At 46.2% G+C, this 26,677-nt stretch overlaps 1 protein-coding gene across 1 annotated transcript in view; it reads left to right on the top strand.

Moving 5' to 3' along the window:
* The window catches only part of LOC122928843 (nicotinamide N-methyltransferase-like), a 127,000-nt gene extending 100,805 nt beyond the window's left edge, over nt 1–26,195 (top strand). The window contains exon 3 of the mRNA XM_044282110.1: nt 25,726–26,195. Coding sequence (XP_044138045.1) covers nt 25,726–26,149 — 424 coding nt within the window. The 3' untranslated portion in view covers nt 26,150–26,195. The remainder of the gene's footprint in view (nt 1–25,725) is intronic.
* The last annotated feature ends 482 nt before the right edge of the window (nt 26,196–26,677 follow it).

Below are 26,677 nucleotides of genomic sequence, written 5' to 3'. Positions count from 1 at the left end.
ATTTGTATGTATTGCGAAAAAAAATATGCGCATCATTAGTGCCGATTTGCGCAATCGCAAAAAAGACTGGAGATCACGAATTCTAGAATTCACAAATTTATTGTGAATATTATGCAAAATATTTGTGAAATATCGTGAAAACGAATATTGCCTATGCCGCTCAACACTAATGCCTACAAGCACCATCACCCGTCCTCATGAAGGTCTGACTGGAGGGACTCTCTGCGTTCATACTCTAATGTCATGACTGGGGGGGGGCAGGAGCAGTACCGGCTACAAACGCAGCATCTTGAGTCTGGATTCTTTGATGAGATGTTTTCTTCAGTCGCCTACTAAAGAAACCACCCAGCAGCAACAGGAGATGCAGCAGATCCTCAACCAGCAGGTGGTGGCATACTTGGACTGCACCCTGTCACCCATCATTCAAGATTTCCTATACATGAAAACTTAAAGAGTGGCCGCAACTGGCCAAGATTGCCATGGGCACGCTTTCCTGCCCGGCCAGTAGTGTGGCATCAGACCAGGTGTTCAGTGTAGCGGGGGATCAATCAGGCGTGGATCAACCAGGATTTCCAGACGCCGGTGCCTGATGCAACAGAATAAATCAATCATTCTTTGATGACTAATGATCCTACTGTAGTGTACTGCCACACCGCAATATTCTGCAAAATGGGCCATTGCTACTGGAGTGGCCACATCCTGCAGCCAATATTCTGAAGCTGCAACCTGCATGATAATGCTCACCTGATACCTCTACTGCCATTCTTACAATTGGGCTTCTTGGCCTACTAATATGTACATGTAAATTTTTTTTAAAGGATATACATGCCAATGGGACTTGTTATCTCACAGCTTTTTTGGGGGATTTTGCTACTACTGTGATCTGCCACCTTCTTGTGCTGTATGCTACTGCTGCTGCCCCCACTCCCCACTCTGTTATGGGGCCACTATTGTCCCGGTTACTGCCACTGCTGTTGGGCCTCATCCCCACTCTGTTATGGGGCCACTATTATCCCAGTTACTGCCACTGCTGCTGCCCCCACTCTCCAATCCATTATGGGGCCGCTATTGTCCCTGTTACTGCCACTGCTGTTGGCCCTTATCCCCACTCTGTTATGGGGCCGCTATTGTCCCTGTACCTGCCACTGCTGTTGGCCCTCATCTCAACTCTGTTATGGGGCCACTATTGTCCCGGTTACTGCCACTGCTGTTGGGCCTTATCCCCACTCTGTTATGGGGCCACTATTGTCCCGGTTACTGCCACTGCTGTTGGGCCTTATCCCCACTCTGTTATGGGGTCGCTATTGTCCCTGTACCTGCCACTGCTTTTGGCCCTCATCCCCACTCTGTTATGGGTCCACTATTGTCCCTGTTTGTCCATGTTACATTAGGCCTCTTTCAGACGGGCGTTATGGGAAAATGTGCGGATGCGTTGCGATTTTTCCGAGCGAGTGCAAAACATTGTAATTCGTTTTGCACTCGCGTGAGAAAAATCGTGCGTGTTTGGTACCCAAACCCGAACTTCTTCACATGGCTTGGGATCGGTGTTCTGTAGATTGTATTATTTTCCCTTATAACATGGTTATAAGGGAAAATAATAGCATTCTGAATACAGAATGCATAGTAAAACAGCGCTGGAGGGGTTAAAAATAAATAAAAAATAATTTAACTCACCTTAGTCCACTTGCTCGCGTAGCCGGCATCTCCTTCTGTCTTCATCTTAGCTTTGTGTAGCAACAGGACCTGCGGTGACGTCACTCCGGTCATGGATCATGCGATGACTGTGACGTCACCAAAGGTCCTTGTTGCTACACAGAGCTAAGATCAAGACAGAAGGAGATGCCGGGCTGCGAGAGCAAGTGGATTAAGGTGAGTTAAATTATTTTTTTTTTCTTTTTAACCCCTCCAGCGATATTGTACTATGCATTCTGTATTCAGAATGCTATTATTTTCCCTTATAACCATGTTATCAGGGAAAATAATAATGATCAGGTCTCCATCCCGATCGTCTCCTAGCAACCGTGAGTGAAAATCGCACCGCATCCGCACTTGCTTGCGGATGCTTGCGATTTTCACGCAACCCCATTCATTTCTATGGGGCCTGCGTTGCGACAAAAATGCACAAAGAGGAGCATGCTGCGATTTTCACGCAACGCACAAGTGATGCGTGAAAATCACCGCTCATGTGAACAGCCCCATAGAAATGAATGGGTCAGGATTCAGTGCAGGTGCAATGCGTTCACTTCACGCATTGCACCCGCGAGGAATACTCGCCCGTGTGAAAGGGGCCTTACCGTTTATTTTTTTGTTCTTCTTAGGCTACTTTCACACTAGCATTTTAACTGGATCTGGCAGGGTTCAGCAAAAACACTTCAGTTACTGATAACTAGAGTTGAGCGGACACCTAGATGTTCGAAGGGGTTCGGCCGAACTTCACAAAAAAGTTCGAGTTCGGGACCCGAACTTGACCTTGAACCCGAACCCCATTGAAGTCAATGGGGACCCGAACTTTTGAGCACTAAAATGGCTCTAAAAATGAAATGAAAAGGGCTAGAGGGCTGCAAATGCCAGCAAACTGTGGTTAAGAGCATGGCAAGTGCTTTGCAAACAAATATGGATAGGGAAATGACTTAAAATAACATAAAATACGTAAAAATAAGGACGAGGTCCATATGGCGTAGGAGGTTGAAGAGGCAGTGGGTGTGGCGGTGGAGGTGGAAGCGGCGGTGGAGGAGGAGGAGGTAGCCTACACTGGTTTTTAAGTTAATAATTTTTTTTATTAGGGTATACCCCAAAAAGTTAGGAAATATAACCTGTGATAACCCCCTCCAGCCGTGATAAACAAACGTTCAGACAATACACTGGCTGCAGGGCAGGCCAGCACCTCCAAGGCGCAAAGGGCAAGCTCAGCCCATGTGCCCAATTTGGAGACCCAGAAGTTGAAGGGGGCAGACCCATCAGTCAGTACGTGTAAGCCTGTGCACACATACTGCTCCACCATGTCGCACATCCCCGTAATGTCCACGATCCAATTGGATATCTGCTCTATCAACCTTCGATGTTATTTTCTGCGCCTACCATGTTGATCACTATTAACGGCGAATCAGGGTTCCATGCCGGAGAGGGAGTGTGAGAAAGAGAGACCAAATCCAAGGGAGGTTAATTGTTTGAAATTAAATATGATCGAGCAGAAAAGTGGGACAAATTATTGAAGCACAAATGTGGGACAAGTTATTAAAGTTTAAGCATTGAATAAAAGAAGCACATCAATTAACGAAGATTATTTGAAATTTAATTCCCTGTCACCTATGCAGAGCAGGGGTTTGTATACGGCAAAATTGGTAAAATGTCACCTGAATATGTAACAGACGATTTTTAAAATTTATGTCCCTATCACTAGGGATGAGCGAACCCGAACTGTATAGTTTGGGTTCGTACCGAATTTTGGGGTGTCCGTGGCACGGACCCGAACCCGGACATTTTCGTAAAAGTCCGGGTTCGGGTTCGGTGTTCGTCGCTTTCTTGGCGCTTTTTTAAGGGCTGCAAGGCAGCCAATTAACAAGCGTCATACTACTTGCCTCAAGAGACCGTCACAGCCATGCCTACTATTGGCATGGCTGTGATTGGCCAGAGCACCATGTGACCCAGCCTCTATTTAAGCTGGAGTCACATAGCGCCGCCCGTCACTCTGCTCTGATCAGCATAGGGAGAGGTTGCAGCTGTCACGTTAGGGCGAGATTAGGCAGTGATTAACTTCACCAAAGGACTTCATTTAGAGATCGATCTGCAGCTGTGGATGATTGAACTGCTGCTATTGAATTGCTCACTATTTTTAGGCTGCCCAGAGCGTTTTTCAGTCACTTTTTTCTGGGGTGATCGGCAGCCATTTTGTGTCTTGTGGTGTGCCAGCACAAGCTGCCACCAAGTGCTTTTAAACCTCAATGGTGTGGTTGTTTTTTGGCTAAATCCTATATCAGGGTGAAGCTGTCACACCAAGTGCATTTAACCAGCAATAGTCTGGTTATTTTTTGGCCATATACTACATCAGGGGCAAGCTGAGCCTGTCACCAAGTGCATTTAACCCTCAATAGTGTGGTTGGTCAAGCTGTCACACCAAGTGCATTTAACCATCAATAGTGTGGTTATTTTTTGGCCATATCCCAGTCGAATTCTGTCAGTAAACCTATACCTGTCACCCAGCGCCTAAATACTAGGCCTCAAATTTATAGTCAGCTAAATCTGTCGTTACTGCTGTACTGTTGTGGCTGGTCAAGTTATTTAGTATCCGTCAAAGCACAGTTTTTGTTCTGGGTTGAAATACAATTCCCAATTTAGCAATTTCCTAATTTAGTGGTTTCTGCTGTATCAGGCCTACTTTAAATTTATCCCTAAAAGGGTATATCAGATTCAAGGTGCACATAGGGTCATTCTGAATAACTTCACACACACTACTGTGCATTTCCAAGTCGAATTCTGTCAATAAACGTATACCTGTCACCCAGCGCCTAAATACTAGGCCTCAAATTTATATTCAGCTAAATCTGTTGTTACTGCTGTGCCTGTATTAGTGTAATACGGTACCTAAATAGATAGCCAGATAGTGTTAGGTGTCTGTAAAAAAAGGCCTGAATTTGAATTCAATACATTGGGCCAAATAATATTTTTGTTGTTGTGGTGAACGATAACAATGAGGAAAACATCTAGTATGGGACGCGGACGTGGACATGGTCGTGGTGGTGTTAGTGGACCCTCTGGTGCTGGGACAGGACGTGGCCGTTCTGCCACATCCACACGTCCTATTGTACCAACTACCTCAGGTCCCAGTAGCCGCCATAATTTACAGCGATATTTGGTGGGGCCCAATGCTGTTCTAAGGATGGTAAGGCCTGAGCAGGTACAGGCATTAGTCAATTGGGTGGCCGACAGTGGATCCAGCACGTTCACATTATCTCCCACCCAGTCGTCTGCATAAAGCGCACAGATGGTGCCTGAAAACCAAGCCCATCAGTCTGTCACATCACCCCCATGCATACCAGGGAAACTGTCTGAGCCTCAAGTTATGCAGCAGTCTCTTATGCTGTTTGAAGACTCTGCTGGCAGGGTTTCCAAAGGGCATCCACCTAGCCTTTCCCCAGTGGTGGAAGACATAGAATGCACTGACGCACAACCACTTATGTTTCCTCATTATGAGGACATGGGAATACCACCTCAGCACGTCTCTGATGATGAGGAAACACAGGTGCCAACTGCTGCGTCTTTCTGCAGTGTGCAGACTGAACAGGAGGTCAGGGAGGAAGACTGGATGAAGACGATGCAGGGGACGATGAGGTCCTAGACCCCACATGGAATGAAGGTCGTGCCACTGACTTTTAAGAGTTCGGAGGAAGAGGCAGGGGTGAGACCGAGCCAACAGCGTAGCAAAAGAGGGAGCAGTGGGCAAAAGCAGAACACCCGCCGCCAAGAGACTCCGCCTGCTACTGATCGCCGCCATCTGGGACCGAGCACCCCAAAGGCAGCTTCAAGGAGTTCCCTGGCATGGCACTTCTTCAAACAATGTGATGACGACAAGACCCGAGTGGTTTGCACGCTGTGCCATCAGAGCCTGAAGCGAGGCATTAACGTTCTGAACCTTAGCACAACCTGCATGACCAGGCACCTGCATGCAAAGCATGAACTGCAGTGGAGTAAACACCTTAAAAACAAGGAAGTCACTCAGGCTCCCCCTGCTACCTCTTCTGCTGCTGCCGCCTCGGCCTCTTCTGCTGCTGTCGCCTCTGCCTCTTCTGCTGCTGCCACCTCGGCCTCTTCCTCCACCTCTGGAGGAACGCTGGCACCTGCCGCCCAGCAAACAGGGGATGTACCACCAACACCACCACCTCCGTCACCAAGCATCTCAACCATGTCACACGGCAGCGTTCAGCTCTCCATCTCACAAACATTTGAGAGAAAGCGTAAATTCCTACCTAGCCACCCTCAATCCCTGGCCCTGAATGCCAGCATTTCTAAACTACTGGCCTATGAAATGCTGTCATTTAGGCTGGTGGACACAGACAGCTTCAAACAGCTCATGTTGCTTGCTGTCCCACAGTATGTTGTTCCCAGCCGCCACTACTTCTCCAAGAGAGCCGTGCCTTCCCTGCACAACCAAGTATCCGATAAAATCAAGTGTGCACTGCGCAACGCCATCTGTGGCACAGATACGTGGACCAGTAAGCACGGCCAGGGATGCTATATCTCCCTAACTGCACACTGAGTAAATGTAGTGGCGGCTGGGCCCCAGGCGGAGAGCTGTTTGGCGCACGTCCTTCCGACACCAAGGATCGCAGGGCAACATTCTTTGCCTCCTGTTGCCACCTCCTCCTACTCAGCTTCCTCCTCCTCTTCTTCCACCTGCTCATCCAGTCAGCCACACACCTTCACCACCAACTTCAGCACAGCCCGGGGTAAACGTCAGCAGGCCATTCTGAAACTCATATGTTTGGGGGACAGGCCCCACACCGCACAGGAGTGCGAAATCTCGTTGCAGCTCTGGGAATAGCTGGTTTGACGCACATCCCTTGCCTGGCGCATGTGCTGAATTTGGTGGTGCAGAAGTTCATTCACAACTACCCCGACATGTCAGAGCTGCTGCATAAAGTGTGGGCCGTCTGTTCGCGCTTCCGGCGTTCACATCCTGCCGCTGCTCGCCTGTCTGCGCTACAGCGTAACTTCGGCCTTCCCGCTCACTGCCTCATATGCGACGTGCCCACCAGGTGGAACTCCACCTTGCACATGCTGGACAGACTGTGCGAGCAGCAGCAGGCCATAGTGGAGTTTCAGCTGCAGCACGCACGGGTCAGTCGCACTGCGGAACAGCACCACTTCACCACCAATGACTGGGCCTCCATGCGAGACCTGTGTGCCCTGTTGCGCTGTTTCGAGTACTCCACCAACATGGCCAGTGGCGATGACGCCGTTATCAGCGTTACAATACCACTACTATGTCTCCTTGAGAAAACACTTAGGGCGATGATGGAAGAGGAGGTGGCCCAGGAGGAGGAGGAGGAAGAGGGGTCATTTTTAGCACTTTCAGGCCAGTCTCTTAGAAGTGACTCAGAGGGAGGTTTTTTGCAACAGCAGAGGCCAGGTACAAATGTGGCCAGCCAGGGCCCACTACTGGAGGACGAGGAGGACGAGGATGAGGAGGAGGTGGAGGAGGATGAGGATGAAGCATGGTCACAGCAGGGTGGCACCCAACGCAGCTCGGGCCCATCACTGGTGCGTGGCTGGGGGGAAACGCAGGACGATGACGATACGCCTCCCACAGAGGACAGCTTGTCCTTACCTCTGGGCAGCCTGGCACACATGAGCGACTACATGCTGCAGTGCCTGCGCAACGACAGCAGAGTTGCCAACATTTTAACGTGTGCGGACTACTGGGTTGCCACCCTGCTGGATCCATGGTACAAAGACATTGTGCCCACCTTACTTCCTGCACTGGAGCGTGATAGGAAGATGCGCGAGTACAAGCGCGCGTTGGTAGACGCGCTACTGAGAGCATTCCCAAATGTCACAGGGGAACAAGTGGAAGCCCAAGGCCAAGGCAGAGGAGGAGCAAGAGGTCGCCATTGCAGCTGTGTCACGGCCAGCTCCTCTGAGGGCAGGGTTAGCATGGCAGAGATGTGGAAAAGTTTTGTCAACACGCCACAGCTAACTGCACCACCACCTGATACGCAACGTGTTAGCAGGAGGCAACATTTCACTAACATGGTGGAACAGTACGTGTGCACACCCCTCCACGTACTGACTGATGGTTCAGTCCCATTCAACTTCTGGGTCTCTAAATTGTCCACGTGGCCAGAGCTAGCCTTTTATGCCTTGGAGGTGCTGGCCTGCCCGGCGGCCAGCGTTTTGTCTGAACGTGTATTCAGCACGGCAGGGGGCGTCATTACAGAAAAACGCAGCCGCATGTCTACAGCCAATGTGGACAAGCTGACGTTCATAAAAATGAACCAGGCATGGATCCCACAGGACCTGTCCATCCCTTGTGCAGATTAGACATTAACTACCTCCCCTTAACCATATATTATTGTACTCCAGGGCACTTCCTCATTCAATCCTATTTTTATTTTCATTTTACCATTATATTGCGAGGCAACCCAAAGTTGAATGAACCTCTCCTCTGTCTGGGTGCCGGGGCCTAAATATATGACAATGGACTGTTCCAGTGTTGGGTGACGTGAAGCATGATTCTCTGCTATGACATGCAGACTAATTCTCTGCTGACATGAAGCCAGATTCTCTGTTACGGGACCTCTCTCCTCTGCCTGGGTGCCAGGGCCTAAATTTATGACAATGGACTGTTACAGTGGTGGGTGACGTGAAGCATGATTCTCTGCTATGACATAAAGACTGATTCTCTGGTGACATGAAGCCAGATTCTGTGTTATGGGACCTCTCTCCTCTGTCTGGGTGCCAGGGCCTAAATTTATGACAATGGACTGTTACAGTGGTGGGTGACGTGAAGCCTGATTCTCTGCTATGATATGAAGACTGATTCTCTGCTGACATGAAGCCTGATTCTGTGTTATGGGACCTCTCTCCTCTGCCTGGGTGCCAGGGCCTAAATTTATGACAATGGACTGTTACAGTGGTGGGTAACGTGAAGCCTGATTCTCTGCTATGACAGGAAGACTGATTCTCTGTTGACATGAAGCCAGATTCTCTGTTATGGGACCTCTCTCCTCTGCCTGGGTGCCGGGGCCTAAATATCTGAGAATGGACTGTTCCAGTGGTGGGTGACGTGAAGCCAGATTCTCTGCTATGGGACCTCTCTCCAATTGATATTGGTTAATTTTTATTTATTTTATTTTTATTTTAATTCATTTCCCTATCCACACTTGTTTGCAGGGGATTTACCTACATGTTGCTGCCTTTTACAGCCCTCTAGCCCTTTCCTGGGCTGTTTTACAGCCTTTTTAGTGCCGAAAAGTTTGGGTCCCCATTGACTTCAATGGGGTTCGGGTTCGGGACGAAGTTCGGATCGGGTTCGGATCCCGAACCCGAACATTTCCGGGAAGTTCGGCCGAACTTCTCGAACCCGAACATCCAGGTGTTCGCTCAACTCTAGTTATGATATCTTTTAATTTGGACCCTAAATTATTTGATTGGGGATTATTTAATCTACATCTGTCCATTTGGCCATCCATTATGTTATTAAAGTCTCCCATTACTAAAAGTGGTTTATCGCCTGCCTTAAGTACAAACTCATTTATTTTTAATAAAACATCTAATCTAAAGGGAGGAGGTATATATACGTTTGCAATTAATGAGAGTTTTTGGAACCGCGCTGCTCTGGACTATAATCTCCGGTTAATAGTGGATGGTGCCGGGCTCCAACACCTTTCCTTTCCACCCAAAAAAAGGTCCAATCTTCCACAGATGGTTTCCTCTATAGGGTTCAAGGAAATTGATACAATAGTGAAGCACCCTTTGGCTTGATGTTATTAAAAGGTTTTATTGTACTCACAAGAGTCGATCAACAAAAGGCATATATCAATAGATACAATCGTCTGGTTTCTGCCCTATATATATACGTTTGCAATAATCCATGCTCTACCTTCCAATATACAGTCTATAAGGACATATCAGCCTTCCTCGTCTATTACTGTTTTTATTATTTTAATATCTATGTTTCTATGGATTAAAATACTCACCCCTCTCGCATATGATAAAAAACTGAATGAAAAGCACACTGCATCCAAGGCCTAGTCACCCCAATTGTTGTCTCACTTGTCAGATGCGTTTCTTGCAGGTAGACTATAGCAGGGAGGAACCTATGTATTTCGTCAAAAACTGCCACTCTCTTTGTTCCCTTGCTCAACCCTCTGATGTTCCATGAAATTACTCTCATAGGGTCTAATTTAAGTGATCGCTATCCATTTCCTGTTACAGAATATAAGCCCGGGGAAGGAGGCAGCGAAGGGGCGGTAGAACAGGAGGAAAGCAGCACAAAAAAAGTTATTAATACAGTAAAAATGTTGTTTATTTTCCTCTTTTTTCCAGTCCTCCTTCTACTTCCCCCCCAGGAGCGAACACCGCAGCAGGCTACAAACTGCTCCCTAACCCTCCCTTCCTGATTGGCCCAGGATAACATCCAAACCTGGCCCTCTCCCTTGCATTACTCCCTCCCGGATGTGCCCCAGCCCTAATTATGCCTCAAATTTTTATCTTCTCTTTGATCCATTCCCCCACCGCCTCTGCTGTGTCAAAAAAACTAGTTTTATTCTCCCATTCAACTCTCGGAAACATCATTGAATACTTGAAGTTATTTTGGTGCAGTGTTTTTTTTTACAAACCGGATTCCAAAAAAGTTGGGACACTATACAAATCGTGAATAAAAACTGAATGCAATGATGTGGAGGTGCCAACTTCTAATATTTTATTCAGAATAGAACATAAATCACGGAACAAAAGTTTAAACTGAGAAAATGTACCATTTTAAAGGGAAAAATATGTTGAATCAGAATTTCATGGTGTCAACAAATCCCCAAAAAGTTGGGACAAGGCCATTTTCACCACTGTGTGGCATCTCCCCTTCTTCTTACAACACTCAACAGACGTCTGGGAACCGAGGAGACCAGTTTCTCAAGTTTAGAAATAGGAATGCTCTCCCATTCTTGTCAAATACAGGCCTCTAACTGTTCAATCGTCTTGGGCCTTCTTTGTTGCACCTTCCTCTTTATGATGCGCCAAATGTTCTCTATAGGTGAAAGATCTAGACTGCAGACTGGCCATTTCAGTACCCGGATCCTTCTCCTACGCAGCCATGATGTTGTGATTGATGCAGAATGTGGTCTGGCATTATCTTGTTAAAAAATGCAGGGTCTTCCCTGAAAGAGATGACGTCTGGATGGGAGCATATGTTGTTCTAGAACCTGAATATATTTTTCTGCATTGATGGTGCCTTTCCAGACATGCAAGCTGCCCATGCCACACGCACTCATGCAACCCCATACCATCAGAGATGCAGGCTTCTGAACTGAGCGTTGATAACAACTTGGGTTGTCCTTGTCCTCTTTGGTCCAGATGACATGGCATCCCAGATTTCCAAAAAGAACTTCGAATCATGACTCGTCTGACCACAGAACAGTCTTCCATTTTGCCACACTCCATTTAAAATGATCCCTGGCCCAGTGAGAACGCCTGAGCTTGTGGATCTTGCTTAGAAATGCTTCTTCTTTGCACTGTAGGGTTTCAGCTGGCAACGGCGGATGGCACGGTGCATTGTGTTAACTGACAATGGTTTCTGGAAGTATTCCTGAGCCCATTCTGTGATTTCCTTTACAGTAGCATTCCTGTTTGTGGTGCAGTTTAGTTTAAGGGCCCGGGGATCACGGGCATCCAGTATGGTTTTACGGCCTTGACCCTTACGCACAGAGATTGTTCCAGATTCTCTGAATCTTCGGATGATGTTATGCACAGTTGATGATGATAGATGCAAAGTCTTTACAATTTTTCGCTGGGTAACACCTTTCTGATATTGCTCCACTATCTTTCTGCGCAACATTGTGGGAATTGGTGATCCTCTACCCATCTTGGCTTTTGAGAGACACTGCCACTCTGAGAAGCTCTTTTTATACCCAATCATGTTGCCAATTGACCTAATTAGTGTTAATTGGTCTTCCAGCTCTTCGTTATGCTCAAATTTACTTTTTCCAGCCTCTTATTGCTACTTGTCCCAACTTTTTTGGGATTTGTTGACACCGTGAAAATTTGAATCAACGTATTTTTCCTTTAAAATGATACATTTACTCGGATTAAACGTTTGATCTGTCATCTACGTTCTATTACAAAAAAATATTGACATTTGCCATCTCCACATCATTGCATTCAGTTTTTATTCACAATTTGTTTAGTGTCCCAACTTTTTGGGAATTCGGTTTGTACATCAATATAGTGGCTTCTTTCTCTCACTGTTTCTCTTGCATAATCGGAGAATACCCACATATTCTAACTTCCCTTTATTTCTTGCCCTGCGAAATACCGCCTCCTTATCCCTAACCGATAGGAAGTTAATTATTATTGGTCGTGGTCTTGTACCGGGAAGGGGGGAGCCTTGCCGAAAGTCTATGAGCTTGCTCTATAAAATTTTTATAGTCTGAGATATAGTCTGAGATATCCTGACCCAATTGTTCCCTTAGCCAAGTTTGTATAAAGCCACAGGGGTCTCGTCCCTCCACTCCCTCCGGAAACCTCAGACATCTCCTTTAACATAGTTTTTTCTTTAAAGGGCTTCTGTCACCCCACTAAACCTTTTTTTTTTTGCTTACTTATAATCCCTACACTGCGATTTATGCCTACATAATCTAATTAATCATTTTGGTCCAGTAGATTTTGTTTAAAATGTGCTTTTAAAATATGCTAATTACCTTGCTACCAGCAAGTAGGGCGGCTACTTGCTGGTAGCAGCGGCATCCTCCTATCCTAAAGACGCCCCCTCCGCATGTTGATTGACAGGGCCAGGGAATGGAATCGTTCTCTGCTGGCCCTGCCTGTTTGCATAAAAAATCTGGCGCCTGCGCTCTCTCGGCCGCTTCATCCTCAATGCGCCTGCGTCGGGTGAAGATGTGACGTCATTGGCGCAGGCGCATTGAGGATGGAGCGGCCGAGCGAAAGGCCGCCTGTCAGTGCGCCTGCGCCGATTGAAGACATGTACGGCCGCGGTGCAGGCGCCAGATTTTGAATGCAAACAGGCAGGGCCAGCAGAGAACGATTCCGTTCCCTGGCCCTGTCAATCAACATGCGGAGGGGGCGTCTTTAGGATCGGAGGATGTGGCTGCTACCAGCAAGTAGCCGTCCTACTTGCTGGTAGCAAGGTAATTTGCATATTTTAAAAGCACGTTTTAAACAAAATCTACTGGACCAAAATGATTAATTAAATTATGTAGGCATAAATCGCAGTGTAGGGATTATAAGTAAGCAAAAAAAAAAAGGTTTAGTGAGGTGACAGAAGCCCTTTAACCCCTTAAGGACTCAGGGCGTACCGGTACGTACTAAGTTTAAATAGTGATTGTGGCGCCCCAGGGGTTAATCTGAACAGGATGCTGGCGATCGCTGATACCCCCCCCCCTGTCTGCGATCGCAGCAAACCACAGGCTAATTCAGACCTGCGGTTTGCTGCGCCTTTTGCAGTTTCTGATCCCCGCGGTCCCTGACCGCGGGGATCAGAAACTTTAGAGTGCCTAAAATAAGGATTTTGGACCCCCCCCTGCACCCCTGCACGATTTTATCCTGGCGGGTGGTGCAGGGGGGGGGTTGTGGGCGGTGGGGGCGTTGCGGGAGGCGGGCGGTGCGGCAGGCGGGATCGCGATCCCCCGCCCGCCTCCCCTTGAAAATTCGTTGGTGTACAGTGGTATACCAGAGTGTCAGCACATTGCTGACACTCTGGTATAAACGGCTGACATGTGTGCAGATGTCAGCCGTTTAACCCTTTCCATACCGCGGTGCGTATGGACTGCGGTATGGAAAAGGTTAACTGTCAGGGTTAAGGGGCTCCCTCCCTCTCCCATCGGGGGGCTGCTGTGCCTTTGCAGCCCCCCGATGGAGAGGGAGAGAGCCCCCCCCGACAGCCCCCGACAGCCCCCCACAGCCCCGCGCTCACCATTCCCCGTCTGCGAAGTTGTGGCAGATGGGGAAGGTTCCCATGGCAACAGGACGCCTTCTCAGGCGTCCTGCTGTCCATGGTGCTGAACAGATCTGTGCTAAAGGCATAGATCTGTTCAGACAAAGTGTAAGTAAAATACAGTACAGTACAATATATATTGTACTGTACTGTATTATACAGACATCAGACCCACTGGATCTTCAAGAACCAAGTGGGTCTGGGTCAAAAAAATGTAAAAAAAAAGTGAAAAAAGTTAAGATAAAAAAAAAAACATTTATCACTGAATAAAAATTAAAAAAATAAATAAACTACACATATTAGGTATCGCCGCATCCATAACTACCTGATCTATAAAACGGTCATGTTACTTTCCCTGCACAGTGAACGCCATAAAAATAAAAAAATAAAAACTATGAGTAAATTGAAATTTTGCCCACCTTACTTCCCAAAAAGGGTAATAAAAGTGATCAAAAAAGTCGCATGTACGCCAAAATATTACCAATAAAACTGTCATCTCATCCCGCAAAAAATGAGACCCTACTCAAGATAGTCGCCCAAAAACTGAAAAAACTATGGCTCTTAGACTATGGAAACACTAAAACATGATTTTTTTGGTTTCAAAAATAAAATCATTGTGTAAAACTTACATAAATAAAAATAAAGTATACATATTAGGTATCGCCGCGTCCGTATCGACTAACTCTATAAAAATATCACATGACCTAACCCCTCAGATGACCACCGTAAAAAAATAAAAATAAAAACGGTGTAAAAAAAGCCATTTTTTGTCATCTTACGTCACAAAAAGTGTAATAGCAAGCGATAAAAAAGTCATATGCACCCTAAAGTAAGGCCAATCAAACCGTCATCTCATCCCGCAAAAAATTAGACCCTACTCAAGATAATCGCCCAAAAACTGAAATAACTATGGCTTAACTAAAAGTTATTGTATAAAACTTACATAAATAAAAAAATTGTATACATATTAGGTATCGCCGCGTCCGTGACAACCTGCTCTATAAAATTACCACATGATCTAACCTGTCAGATGAATGTTGTAAATAACAAGAAAAAAACGATTTCTTGTTACCTTGCCGCACAAAAAGTGTAATATAAAGCAACCAAAAATCATATGTACCCTAAACTAGTACTAACAATACTGCCACCCTATTCCGCACTTTATAAAATGGGGTAACTTTTTTGGAGTTTCTACTTTAGGGGTGCAACAGGGGGGCTTCAAATGGGACATGATGTCAAAAAAAACATTCCAGCAAAATCTGCCTTCCAAAAACCGTATGGCATTCCTTTCCTTCTGCGCCCTGCCGTGTGCCCATACAGCAGTTTACAACCACATATGGGGTGTTTCTGTAAACTACAGAATCAGGGCCATAAATATTGAGTTTTGTTTGGCTGTTAACCCTTGCTTTGTAACTGGAAAAAAAATATTAAAATTGAAAATCTGCCAAAAAAGTGAAATTTTGAAATTGTATCTCTATTTTCCATTAAATCTTGTGCAACACCTAAACGGTTAACAAAGTTTGTAAAATCAATTTTGAATACCTTGAGGGGTGTAGTTTCTTAGATGGGGTCACTTGTATGGAGTTTCTACTCTAGGGGTGCATCAGGGGGCTTCAAATGGGACATGGTGTCAAAAAAACTGTCCAGCAAAATCTGGCTTCCAAAAACCATACAGCGCACCTTTCACTTTATGCCCCGCTGTGTGGCCGTACAGTAGTTTACGGCCACATAAGGGGTGTTTCTCTAAACGGCAGAGTCAGGGCAATAAAGATACATTCTTGTTTGGCTGTTAACTCTTGCTTTGTTAGTGGAAAAAATGGGTTAAAATGGAAAATTAGGCAAAAAAATGAAATTCTCAAATTTCGTCCCCATTTGCCAATAACTCTTGTGCAACACCTAAAGGGTAAACGAAGTTTGTAAAAATCAGTTTTGAATACCTTGAGGGGTGTAGTTTATAGAATGGGGTCATTTTTGGGCGGTTTCTATTATGTAACCCTCGCAAAGTGACTTCAGACCTGTAGTGGTCCCTAAAAATTGGGTTTTTTCAAATTTCTGAAAAATTTCAAGATTTGCTTCTAAACTTCTAAGCCTTGTAATATCCCCCAAAAATAAAATATCATTCCCAAAATAAGTCATCACAATTTTTGGGGGTATTACTATGTATTACAGAAGTGGAGGAACTGAAACTTTGAAATTTGCAATTTTTTCAAATTTTTGGTAAATTAGGTATTTTTATTATGCAAAAAAATGTATTTTTTTTACTTCATTTTACCAGTGTCATGAAGTACAATATGTGACGAAAAAGCAATTTCAGAATGGCCTGGATAAGTCAAAGTGTTTTAAAGTTATTAGCACTTAAAGTGACACTGGTCAGATTAGCAAAAAATGGCCAAGTCCTTAAGGTGAAATAGGGCTGAGTCCTTAAGGGGTTAACTATTGTCTGCAGTAGGTCCTCAGAATCAGATGTTCTCTTCTCTACTTCTAATAACCTTTCTTTATATTTTTGTAAATCCGTCCTTGATATTTCCAGTCTGGAGAGAGAGGTCCTGTATTGCCAGGTTACATTTTTTTATTTCTTGAAATATATCCTGCAAACTAGGCGCCTGTTCCTCCTGAGTGGGGACAGTTTTTTCAGCCTCTTTTAAATGTTTATTTCCACTCTCCCCAGGCTGAAGTTCAATGGCAGATAATCTCATGGTGGCGTTCTCTATCGACCTAGGAGGCTCCCCCTCCTGGATTTGGGATATATCTTCCTTCTTCCTCCTAGGAAGGCTAGTCTGTCCACTTATATTAGTCAGCACTTGTTGTTTCAATCTTTCTGCCCGCTTAAACATCGGGGAAATCGAGGTATTTAATTCTGGTTGGGTTTTCCCTTTTTTTCTTGCCCCCTGTCTGGACATTTAAGAACCCCTTTTCTTATATATATTTTTTTCCTTTCTTCCTTTCTTCTTTTCTTTATTTTTTTTCTTCTCTTCCTTCTCCTTCCCTCCCTCTCTCCCTCCTCCCCCTTCCTTCCTTTCCCTTCCCTTCTCCTCCTCTTTCTCCCTTCTTTCCTTTTTTTTCTCCCACCCCTTTTTTAAATCTTTTTGTTTTCCCCTTTTCTTTTTTTCGATTTCCTTTTTTTTTTTTATTTTGCTACCGCTTATATAACCATCAATATTTAATCTACTGTTTACAATCAGCACTTTGATAGAATAGTATATACAGTTCAGTTTTCATATGTGAATTGTTGATTCATACAGTAGTTCATTCAAAACACGTTATTACTTAGTTATTAGTGCTTGATACAGTAATTCTTTCAAATGCAGTTCCTCAACCCGGGCACAGCCTTGGTAGTCATGAGACCGCTGGCCTACAACACGGACTGGTCAAACACTGCAGTTATGAAAATTCAAATTGATCCCAGACATTGTTAGTTATTAGTAATTCATGCAGTACTTCATTCAAGTACAACTCCTCATCACCCCCTCAACATGAGTGTTGACCAGGCCGTAGGCCCACAGTGCCACCCAATAAGCAGTGCAAAATAAAGGTTCAAGTTAGTCCCAAGCGTTATTAATAATGTTAGTAGGGAGGACAGGGAGTATTACCACTTTGCATATAAAGGGGAGTAAAAAAAAAAAAAGGGAAAGGTCCGGAATCTTACAGTCTTGCGGTATTCTTAAAATAAAAATAAAAAAAGGCAATTTTGCCCTCAGGGGGAGGGGGGAAGGGAGCCTCCACATGTTTTTGTATTCATATTACACAAATTCTAAAGAGACACTATCATCCGTTCCCAGCATTAATAACTGTTTTATGCGCACCCCGGATCGGGTTTTCAGCTAGCCTCTCCGTATTGGCTTTACGTGGCTGACTTTGGGGTAGGTAGCCCCCTACCCCTGTTTCTAGGTTCGGGATCAATGCCTCTCTCTCTCTCCAACTTTATAGAGTCAGAGCTGCCGTGCAGTAACTCCATTCGCAACCGCAACCTGCCCCTCTGCAGTACCAAAATCCAGGCTTGTCTTCAGGGTATAGGCTATCAGGGGGCGGGGGGGGAGGACGCCAACCGAATCCCAGGAAATGAACTTTGGACCGGTTTGGCCACCCCGATCCCCCCAGCTGCCACCCACTTAAAACAGCTTGCCTCACCTCAATATATCAGCCTGTCTGGTAGCCACAGTTCCAGTCCGGCAGCGGGGCCTGTATGTCTCACCTCAGCTGCGGTTGTCATCCAGGGGGAGGGTGCTGAAGCACAGGCAATCTCTCCATACACAGCAGTCCTCCTCCTCTCACGTCCGCATCTCCTCTCTCACATCCGATCCTCTGTCTGTGTCTGTGCTCAGCTCCCTCTCTCGCTCCAAGTCCAGAAACCAGCAAGGCAGCGTATCACACACAACAGAACAGAGCGACTGAGCAGCGGGGTCGGCAGGTCAGAAAGGCAGCAGGGCAGCAGGGCAACAGGGTGGTGGGTGGAACGTCGTTTCACAAGGGCTGGGAGCTAGTCAACCGGAAGGGATGTGCGCGTGGGCTCCTTGCTTCAAGTCATGGTAACCGCACCCCTCTTGCCTTTAACTTACAAATGAGTGAAATGTTTTTACCTGTCTACTAGGTACCGGGGTATATCACACCCAAAAATGGGTGAATGTCACCCGAATATGCAACAGACAAATTAGTGAAATGTTACCGGTCTACTAGGTATAGCAGTGGTATATCACACCCAAAAATTGGTGAATTTCAGCCGAAAATGTAACAAACAAATAAGTGAAATTACATAAAATAAAATACGTACAAATAAAAAAATAAAAAAACTTGATTTATGAGGTCGAGGTCCATACGGAGTAGGAGTTTGAGGAGGCGGTAGACGTAGCAGTCTAGGTGGAAGCGGCGGTGGAGGAGGACAAGGTAGCCAAAACTGGTTTTTGGTTTTAATATAATTTCTTTATTTATTAGGGTGCACTCCAAAAGAGTGTGAAATATCCAAAATACAACAATGAGCAATTGCGCTGTAGTATAATAATGGCTGGTTAAGGCTGGTATACATGTCTATTCTGCACAAGGTACGGACAAGTCCTGTGGGATCCATGCCTGGTTCATTTTAATGAATGTGAGCTTGTCCAGCTGTGGACAGGCGGCTGCGCTTGTCTGTGATAACACCAACTGCCGTGCTAAACACACGTTCAGATAATACACTGGCTGCAGGGCAGGGCAGCACCTCCAGGACGTAAAGGGCAAGCTCAGGCCATGTGCCCAATTTGGAGACCCAGAAGTTGAAGGGGGCAGACCCGTCATTCAGTACGTGTAGGCGTGTGCACACATACTGCTCCACCATGTTTGTGAAATGCTGCCTCCTGCTAAGACGTTCCATATCAGCTGGTGGTGCTGGTTGTTGTGACGTGCTGACAAAGCTTTTCCACATGTCGGCCATGCTAACCCTGCCTTCTGAGGTGCTGGCGGTGCCCCAGCTGCGTTGGCGACCTCTTCCTCATCCTCTGCCTTTGCCTTGTGCTTCCACTGTGCCCCTGCTGTCAGGTGGGAATGCCACCAGCAGCGCGTCTACCAGCGTGCGCTTGTACTCATGCATCATTCGATCACGCTCCAGTGACGTAATTAAGGATGGTACGTTGTCCTTGTAACGGGGATCCAGCAGCGTGGCCACCCAGTAATCAGCACAAGTTGGAATGTGGGCAACTCGGCGCTCGTTGCGGAGGCACTGCAGCATGTAATCGCTCATGTGTGCCAGGCTGCCCAGAGGCAACGAAAAGCTGTCTTCTGTGGGAGGTGTATCGTCTGTGTCCTCTGTATCCCCCCAGCCACGCACCAGTGATGGCCATGAGCTGGTTTGGGTACCACCCTGCTGTGAACACTGTTGCTCCTCCTCCACCTCGTCATCCTCCAGAACAGTGTCATGGCTGGACAACTGTGTACCTGGCGTTTGTGGGTACAGGGACCCACCCTCAGAGCCACTTGTTAATGACTGGCCAGAAACCCTACGAAATGATCCCTCTTCCTCCTCCTGTGCCACATCCTCTTCCATCATTGCCAGCAGCATTTTTTCAAGGAGGCATAGAAGTGGGATAGTAACGCTGAGAACGGCATTATCGACACTCGCCATGTTGGTGGAGTACTCAAAACAGTCCAACAAGGAACACAGGACTTGCATGGAGGCCCAGTAATTGGTGGTGAAGTGGTGCTGTTCCACAGAGCGACTCACCCGTGCGTGCTGCAGCTGAAAGTCCACTATCGCCTGCTGCTGCTCGCTCAGTCTGGCCAGCATGTGCAAGGTGGAGTTCCACCTTGTGGGCACGTTGCATATGAGGCGGTGAGCTGGAAGGCCGAAGTTACGCTGCAGCGCTGACAGGCGAGCAGCAGCAGGATGAGAATGCCGAAAATGCGCACAGACAGCCCACACTTTCTAGGGTAATTTATAAGGAACCTCTGCACCAGCAAATTCAGCACATGCGCCAGGCAAGGGATGTGCGTCAAACCGGCTAGTCCCAGAGCTGCTACGAGATTTTGCCCATTATCGCACACCACCAGGCCGGGCTTGAGGCTCACTGGCACCAACCACTCATCTGTCTGTTGTTCAAGGCCCATCCACAGCTCCTGCACGGTGTGGGGTTTGTCCCCATTTTAAAACTGCCTGCTGTCGTTTACCCCTGGCTGCGATGAAGTTGGTGGTGAAGGTGTTACGCTAATGGGATAATGAGCCGGTAGAGGATGAGGAAGCGGAGTAGGAGGTGGAAGAAACAGGAGGCAAAGAGAAGCGCCCTGCATTCCTCGGTGGTGGAAGGACATGCACCAAACTGCTATCCACCTCAGGCCCAGCCGCCACTGCATTTACCCAGTGTGTTGTTAGGAAGATATAACGGCCCTGACCGTGCTTACTGGTCCACGTATCCATAGTTAGGTGGACCTTGCCACATATGGCGTTGCACTGTGCACACCTGATTTTGTCCCCCACTCGGTTGTGCAAGGAAGGGATGGCACGCCTGGAAAAGTAGTGGCGGCTGGGCACGACAAACTGTGGACAGCCACCGCCATAATGCTTTTAAAACTCTCCGTCTCCACCAGACGGAATGACAGCATTTCAAAGGCCAGCAGTTTAGAAATGCTGGCATTCAGGGCCAGGTATCGTGGGTGGGTAGGGGGGGAACTTTCTCTTCCACTCTAGTGTTTGGGAGATGGAGAGCTGAACGCTTCCGTGGGACATTGTGGAGATGCTTGGTGACTCAGGTGGTGGTGTTGATGGCAGATACTCTGTTTGCGGGGTGGCAGGTGGCACTCACTCCAGAGGTGGATGAAGAAGCCGATACTGCACCTGAAGAGGAAGCAGGAGGAGCCAGAGACCTTTCTTGGTTTTTAAGGTGTGTACTATACTGCAGCTCATGCTTTGCACTTAGATGCCTGGTCATGCAGGCTGTGCTCAGGTTGAGAACGTTTATGCCTCAATTCAGGCTCTGATTGCACAGCATGCAAACCACTCGTGTCATATCCTCAGCACATTGTCTGAAGAACTGCCACACCAGGGAACTCCTTGGTGCTGGCATTGGTGTGCTTGGTCCCTTTCTAAGGTGGGCAGTAGCAGGCGTACTGTCTAGGGGACGGCCGCTCCACTTTTGCACCCTGCTCCCTCTTCTGCTGTGCTAGTGGCTCTGTGCAACCACCTGTGCAGTCCCATAACATAGCCTAAGACTGTAAAAACTTGTAACCAATTACCCATGGTGTGAGCCACCTTAGGCCTGCGATCAATAAATCTATTGGAGTTGGGCCTACGCTTCTTATCAACCGTGTGCTGGTTGACTGTGATCAAGGACCAAATATCAACATACTGGTTGTTCCAAATTTTATTTTTAGTATCAATGTCTAAATGCGCTCCCAGAGGGGAGAGGCCGCATAATAAGGATTCTTTTTGATCGCTGGCAAAAGGCGTAGGAACACCAGGGGCAGTAGGCTTGGGGGGCGTATGAGAACCCACCGGATCCAGTTGCGACAGCAATGCCTTAAGGACCGGCAGTAACTGCTGACCCATATATGCTGAACCCAAGGCCCCTGTAAAATAAAAATTACCGCCAGTAGAAATAGGAGAAGGCTCCACAGGAACAACTGGAGGATCCGACTCATGGACCGTGCTGACCCGACTGGCCCCGCGGGATGACCTTCTGGCCGAGTGAGTGGCTCCCCGCCTCCGGCGTGAATGTGACCTGCCAGAACTAGCCCTGCAGGAGCTGACCTCCGATAATAAAGGTGACCGTCAATGAGAACACCTGGAGCGGACATTTCTGCGGATCCGCCGCGAGGATCGTGAGCGGTGACGGGAACAGCTATGCCAATTGGATTCCGACCTGCGCCTAGAGTGGTGGTCGGAGCAACATCCAGGAGAGGTGGAGGGAGAGCTCCTTTGTGGGTTAACATGCTGAGCTGGCTGGCTTATTAATCAAAATGTCATGATTTTTTTGCAAAAAAATGACATTTTTCACTTTCAGCTGTAAAATTTTGCAAAAAAAACGACATCCATATATAAATTTTTCGCTAAATTTATTGTTCTACATGTCTTTGATTAAAAAAAATGTTTGGGCAAAAAAAAATGTTTTGGGTAAAAGTTATAGCGTTTACAAACTATGGTACAAAAATGTGAATTTCCGCTTTTTGAAGCAGCTCTGACTTTCTGAGCACCTGTCATGTTTCCTGAGGTTCTACAATGCCCAGACAGTAGAAAAACCCCACAAATGACCCCATTTCGGAAAGTAGACACCTTAAGGTATTCGCTGATGGGCATAGTGAGTTCATATAACTTTTAATTTTTTGTCACAAGTTAGCGGAAAATGATGATTTTTTTTTATTTTTTATTTTTTCTTACAAAGTCTCATATTCCACTAACTTGTGACAAAAAATAAAAACTTCCATGAACTCACTATGCCCATCACAAAATACCTTGGGGTGTCTTCTTTCCAAAATGGGGTCACTTGTGGCGTAGTTATACTGCCCTGGCAATTTAGGGGCCCATATGTGTGAGAAGTAGTTTGCAATCAAAATCTGTAAAAAATGACCGGTGAAATCCGAAAGGTGCACTTTGGAATGTGGGTCCCTTTGCCCACCTAGGCTGCAAAAAAGTGTGACACATCTGGTATCGCCGTACTCAGGAGAAGTTGGGGAATGTGTTTTGGGGTGTCATTTTACATATACCCATGCTGGGTGAGAGAAATATCTTGGCAAAAGACAACTTTTCCAATTTTTTTTTATACAAAGTTGGCATTTGACCAAGATATTTATCTCACCCAGCATGGGTATATGTAAAATGACACCCCAAAACACATTCCCCAACTTCTCCTGAGTACGGCGATACCACATGTGTGACACTTTTTTGCAGCCAAGGTGGGCAAAGGGACACATATTCCAAAGTGCACCTTTCGGATTTCGCAGGCCATTTTTTACACATTTTGATTGCAAACTACTTCTCACACATATGGGCCCCTAAATTGCCAGGGCAGTATAACTACCCCACAAGTGACCCCATTTTGGAAAGAAGACACCCCAAGGTATTCCGTGAGGGGCATGGCGAGTTCCTAGAATTTTTTATTTTTGTCACAAGTTAGTGGAATATGAGACTTTGTAAGAAAAAAAAAATCCAAAAAAAAATCATCATTTTCTGCTAACTTGTGACAGAAAATAAAAAATTCTAGGAACTCGCCATGCCTCTCACGGAATACCTTGGTGTGTCTTCTTTCCAAAACGGGGTCACTTGTGGGGTAGTTATACTGCCCTGGCATTCTAGGGGCCCTAATGTGTGGTAAGTAGTTTGAAATCAAAATGTGTTAAAAATGACCTGTGAAATCCTAAAGGTGCTCTTTGGAATGTGTGCCCCTTTGCCCACCTAGGACCCCTAAAAAGCCAGGGCAGTATAAATACCCCACATGTGACCCCATTTTGGAAAGAAGACACCCCAAGGTATTCAATGAGGGGCATGGCGAGTTCATAGAATTTTTTTTTTTGGCACAAGTTAGCGGAAATTGTTCTTTTTTTTTTGTATTTTTTCACAAAGTCTACCTTTCCGCTAACTTGGAACAAAAATTTCAATCTTTCATGGACTCAATATGCCCCTCACGGAATACCTTGGGGTGTCTTCTTTCCGAAATGGGGTCACATGTGGGGTATTTAAACTGCGGGTCCGTAAAAATCATACGAACGTCTGAACGGAGCCTGACAGGGGGGTGATCAATGACAGGGGGGTGATCAGGTGATCAGGGAGTCTATATGGGGTGATCATGGGTGATCAGGGGTTCATAAGGGGTTAATAAGTGACAGGGGGGGTGTAGTGTAGTGTAGTGTTTTGTGGTACTTTACACAGCTACCTGTGTTCTCTGGTGGTCGATCCAAACAAAAGGGACCACCAGAGGACCAGGTAGCAGGTATATTAGACGCTGTTATCAAAACAGCGTCTAATATACCTGTCAGGGGTTAAAAAAATCACATTTCCAGCCTGGCAGGCTGGAGATCCACTCGCTTACCTTCAGTTCCTGTGAACGCGCGCGCCTGTGTGCGCGCGTTCACAGGAAATCTCGGCTCTCGCGAGATGACGCGTATATGTGTCACTCTGCGCAGAACTGCCGCCTCCGGACCGCAGATCTGCCTTAGGCGGTCCGGAGGCGGTTAAAGCCAGCCAATAATCGGGACAAGAAATCCGGTCCCTCAGACTGTAGCTTGGCAGCGATGGCTGCCAAAACTGCCCTCTCGTTGGCCATACCTGCAGGAGAAAATTCCTGTTGAAGGTGCCGGTGAAAAGAGACCGAGCTGTGATAAGCCCTCCTATTTATTAACTCTAGGGGAAGGGACAGGAGAGACCATAAATCTGAACCAGGGGAAAAGGGTGGGGGGGATAAAGGAGAAAACTACACAGTGCTAAAGGAATAACCCCTCCCCCCTTTAGGAGAAACTACAATGCCGGCAGAAGACATGAGGGATTTAACCCATGAGCTGCCCACAGTATCTGCAGTCAAAACTGCCCTTGCTATATGCTGTAGCGTTAATTAAACCCAGAATATAATTGCAGTATTTCAAGCTATTTGACTGTCACAAATGAACATATGCTGTGCTGGTGCACAGAACTTGCATAAAATGGCCACTGCCGCCCACCTAACTAACAGACTGATAAAAGTTATTTTTCTGGGTCACTGGGCTCAGGGCAGGGTAAAAAGATTGTGCACTGCACCCACAAAACAAAATCTAGGTAGATCGCTGAGTTAACAAGCACTTCTGATTAAAGATTCTGTCCTATTCTTTCCCTCACAGCAGCAGCATCTTATCCCTACACTAATCAGAGCAGAGTGACGTGCAGCGCTACATGACTCCAGCTTATATAGAGGCTGGGTCACATGCTGCACTGGCCAATCACAGCTATGCCATTAGTAGGCATGGCTGTGATGGCTTCTAAGGGCACACGAGTTAAACACTTGTTGATTGGCTGCTCTGCACCCTTTCAAAAGGCGCCATTAACTCGCCGAACATCGAACCCAAACTTTTACTGAAACGTTTGGGTTCGGGTCTGGGGTTCAAAAATCCTAAAGTTCGGTACAAACCGGAACTTTACAGTTCTGGTTCGCTCAACCCAACTTATAATACAACCATCTGCATCCGTTATGAATGGTTTCGGTTGTATTATCTTTAACATTGCCAAGACAGATCCATTTTGGCTATGTTAAAGATAATACAAACGGATCCATTCTGAACGGATGCAGACGGATGTATTATCTGAACGGATGCGTTTGTGCAGATCCATGACGGATCCGCACCAAACGCGAGTGTGAAAGTAGCCTAAGCAAATCCAGCTATTTTCAGAAGTGCCATAGCAGTTAGAAAGAAACATACAAGAGCGGCTATGACTCCATTTGGGGCAATGTACATGAGGGCCTTTTCTAGTGATAGGTGTGGTTTCAAAAGGAAGAACCCGCACCTATTGGACATTTATGGCATATCATGTGCATATGCCCTAAATGTACAGATGGGAATAACCATGTAACTACTTAAGTTATGTCCTATTAATTTATGCCCTGGGCTATTAAATGTCTTATTTCTCACATTTTTTGCAGTGATGAATTACAGGAGAAGAATGAAAAATTGAAATCAGCAATTCATCAAATAGTAAAATGTGACCTTGAGAAGCCAAATATCACAGGTCTGATAGTCTTACCACCAGCAGATTGTGTCATCAGCGCTTGGCTCCTGGATGCTGTCTGCAAAGAGCAAGAAGATTACATCAGATGTCTCTCGAAGTTCTCAGGTTTACTAAAACCTGGAGGATACCTCATATTAATTGGGATTTTAGATGCAACATTTTTCAAACTTAAGGAAGACATGTTCCATATATTCAACTATAATGAGAGGTTTGCCAGGGAGGCTGTAGAGGGGGCAGGCTTTGTTATTGATTGTTGTCAGGTTAAGGAAAGAACAGCTGTTAGTGACCTTACTGACTATAAGGGCATAATATTCATTGTAGCTCACAAGGGGCTGTAGAGCTGAGTAGAAACTTACGATTTAAAGGGAACCTGTCACCGGGATTTTGTGTATAGAGCTGAGGACATGGGTTGTTAGTTGGCCACTAGCACATCCACAATACCCAGTCCCCATAGCTCTCTGTGCTTTTATTGTGTCAAAAAAACGATTTGATACATATGCAAATTAACCTGAGATGCGTCCTGTCCCTGACTCATCTCACGTACAGGACTCATCTCAGGTTAATTTGCATATGTATCAAATCGGTTTTTTGACACAATAAAAGCACAGAGAGCTATGGGGGCTGGGTATTGCGGATGTGCTAGTGGCCATCTAACAACCCATGTCCTCAGCTCTATACACAAAATCCCGGTGACAGGTTCCCTTTAAGGAACCAAAATAAACCACTTATATTGCGTATATCAACAGAATCTGCAAATTCTTCCCCATTCACGTCAGGTCTCAAAAAGTGGGCATGGTGTGGGTAGGAAGGCCGGCCTGTCTCATTTATCATTTTCTACGCCTGGTTTAGTCATAGAAAATGGTTTA

This window comes from Bufo gargarizans, chromosome 2 (genome assembly GCF_014858855.1).
Source record: "Bufo gargarizans isolate SCDJY-AF-19 chromosome 2, ASM1485885v1, whole genome shotgun sequence".
In the NCBI taxonomy this organism is placed as follows: Eukaryota; Metazoa; Chordata; class Amphibia; order Anura; family Bufonidae; genus Bufo; species Bufo gargarizans.
The sequence above is the reverse complement of the archived record's forward strand: the minus strand, read 5'-3'. Positions and strand labels throughout refer to the sequence as shown.